This window comes from Adiantum capillus-veneris, chromosome 8 (assembly GCF_014529385.1).
Source record: "Adiantum capillus-veneris isolate H3 chromosome 8, ASM1452938v2, whole genome shotgun sequence".
Lineage (NCBI taxonomy): Eukaryota > Viridiplantae > Streptophyta > Polypodiopsida > Polypodiales > Pteridaceae > Adiantum > Adiantum capillus-veneris.
The window spans coordinates 98,288,543-98,290,997 of NC_140938.1; the positions used below are offsets into that span (position 1 = coordinate 98,288,543).

At 40.4% G+C, this 2,455-nt stretch overlaps 1 protein-coding gene across 1 annotated transcript; it reads left to right on the plus strand.

The window, feature by feature from the left end:
* The first annotated feature begins 477 nt into the window (after positions 1-477).
* Positions 478-1,014, plus strand: LOC147452620 (uncharacterized). The gene is made up of 2 exons (XM_086518985.1): positions 478-855; positions 931-1,014. Exons 1-2 carry the CDS (start codon positions 478-480, stop codon positions 1,012-1,014), a joined length of 462 nt encoding a protein of 153 aa, XP_086375111.1.
* Positions 1,015-2,455: the final 1,441 nt, after the last annotated feature.

Below are 2,455 nucleotides of genomic sequence, written 5' to 3' on the forward strand. Positions count from 1 at the left end.
TTTTTGCATTATGGTGTTTAGAGCTTTGCTAAGAGATTGTGTGCTTGCTTTTCTTAGAAGTATATGAGCACTAATATGGTGAAGGTCACTCTTTGCATGTGAGTTTGTGCAGTGCTCAAAGGGATTGCTTAAGGAGTGTGTGTTGAATGGTTGAAGGGCATTTTGTGTTGAAGCACATAAGGAAGGTGTGTGTGTGTGTGTGTTGCATATGGTTTGTTTTGGTTTCCTTCTTTCTCCATAAAAGAGGGTGGTGCCCCTAAGAAATACGCACGTGTAGGGCCTCACGGAGTGGTTTGTTTGGTGGGACCCTTGAGTTGAGCCCCATCTCAAAAATCCGCTCTCAATAGGTTGTTTGAGGATATACAAAAGTCCCTCAAGTACTCAATTGCCACAAAAATAGTTCGGTTCCCACTATTTATGCCTCTTGAAGTGTTTGTAGATTTCTTCTTCGATGAGGAAATAAGAACTACCGCAACAATGTTCATTTGCAAGTCTGAGAGCTGTTTGGACTTTTTAGATGATTGGTGGGATAGGAACCAGTCACAGGGCAAAATTTGTATTTTGCAACAGAAGTCCATAATTTGCAAGTTTATTGTAAGCTCTCCAAATTTCATAGTGTCGTTGTACTATTTTAGATATCATCTTATGAGTGGGCAGCTTATTCCACTCAACCAAGATACAGAGTCTAGCCTCGAGAACAAAACTTTATCAATGGAGCTCTATTTTCGAGACAGCCTACTTACTGTGATGGAGACAATGTCAAGCACAACTCTTGCACAGGTCAGGGTAGACCTTACATGTGATGAACTTTCACTTTTGCTGGAATTGTATGTATTTAGTCTCAACCATAGAAATGTGCTTACTAAATGGATGAGTTGTGATTGTCTTTAATACATTGAGACATAGTATCTAACTCTTTCTTCTTCTCAGATTCCAAGACACAAGGAGAAAACAACATTGTGCAAGGAGTCCCTCTCAAATACACTTCACTTAATTGCTTCCACCGAAAGCTAGGTCACATACATTGTGCATGAAATGAGCTTTGATGCCATGCAAACCATGATGTACTCTCCAAAATGACTAACACAATGACATTTTGTGCCGTGCAAACAATGTTAAAAATATGTACACTTTTCATTGTCTCAAAACTTTACAAATTGTGTTGTTTTTGTCAAGATGTATACGTAGAGAGGTAGTTATTGCTCCCTTTCCCTGCTACTACTGCTCCCTTGTGCTCTCCCCTGGTTGGTGCCACTAGTCCCCTACCCTCTCCCCCAGTTGTTGTCACTGCTCCCTTGCCCTCTTCCCCGGTTGCTACTTCTTCTCCCTTGGGGGACGCTGGTCTCAGGCATCCTTCACATCGTTCGAAATCATGGGCCTCTTCCATGGCTTCCCATGCATCTTGCACTTGTGAAGCTTCCCTCTGTTCTTGCTCTTGTTGTTGATGTGTAGCCCATTCCTCTACTTCTATTGTGTCTGCATAATATTGATTGATTGCTTCTTGCATATTTTGAACCTCCTCTTGAGTCTGATGGTAGCGCTGCGTCATTTTGTCAATGCGAGCCTGTTTAAACTCCTCAGCTCTCGCCCCTTCCTCTCTTGTACATCTGTTTACCAAGATTATAATATGTTGGATGGCCATTACAGAAAAATGTCGCACGTCGTTGGGGGTGTAGTTATGTAATTGAAGTTCCTGTAGAAGCGTGATAATAAGAAAGTAAGTAAAGATATTTCTTCTTTTAATACAAACGTTGCAGCAGACAAACAATGAAAGAACACAATTACTTATGTTTGGTACATCCAAAATTTGACTGAGGCGCATATAAAATTTTTTGCAGCACTACATACGTAACCACTTGAGTCAGTAACACATTACAAAGAGATGCTACTTCCAAATGTATCCAGATATGCCTTATGATTTTACACGACCGTGAAACAACCTACTTTGCCCAAAGTTTGCGTAGTAGACAATCTTATCTTCAACGTCAAATAACAACAGACTCCAATGATCAATACACCAAAACCATCAAAGATGAGGAGAAAGATCCTAAATCAAACATGGTTTTTACAAGGCAAGAAGAAACTCACGATTGATTGTATGTAGTGACCAAAAAACGCGCTAGATCAAATTGTCTCTACTAAACTAGCCCAATAGATCCAAAAAGGAAACTCCGTTGTTCTACAGCATAGGCTAGATCAGCGGATCTATTACGTATATTTTGTTCTGAACATCAACGGGTAGAAGCAAGATAGCGTGCCTAACATGAATCAATGGACAGAGATTAGACTTTAGATATTTCAACGGGCTGTCACTGCCACAAACACATGAGTCAATACCGAGCGATTGGGGCACCTATTAAATTACATAAGCCACTGACTTGCTTGGTATTGACCCATGTCTTAGTGATAGTGATCTATCTAATGGACCAAGCGTGACTTATCAAGAAAATCTTGA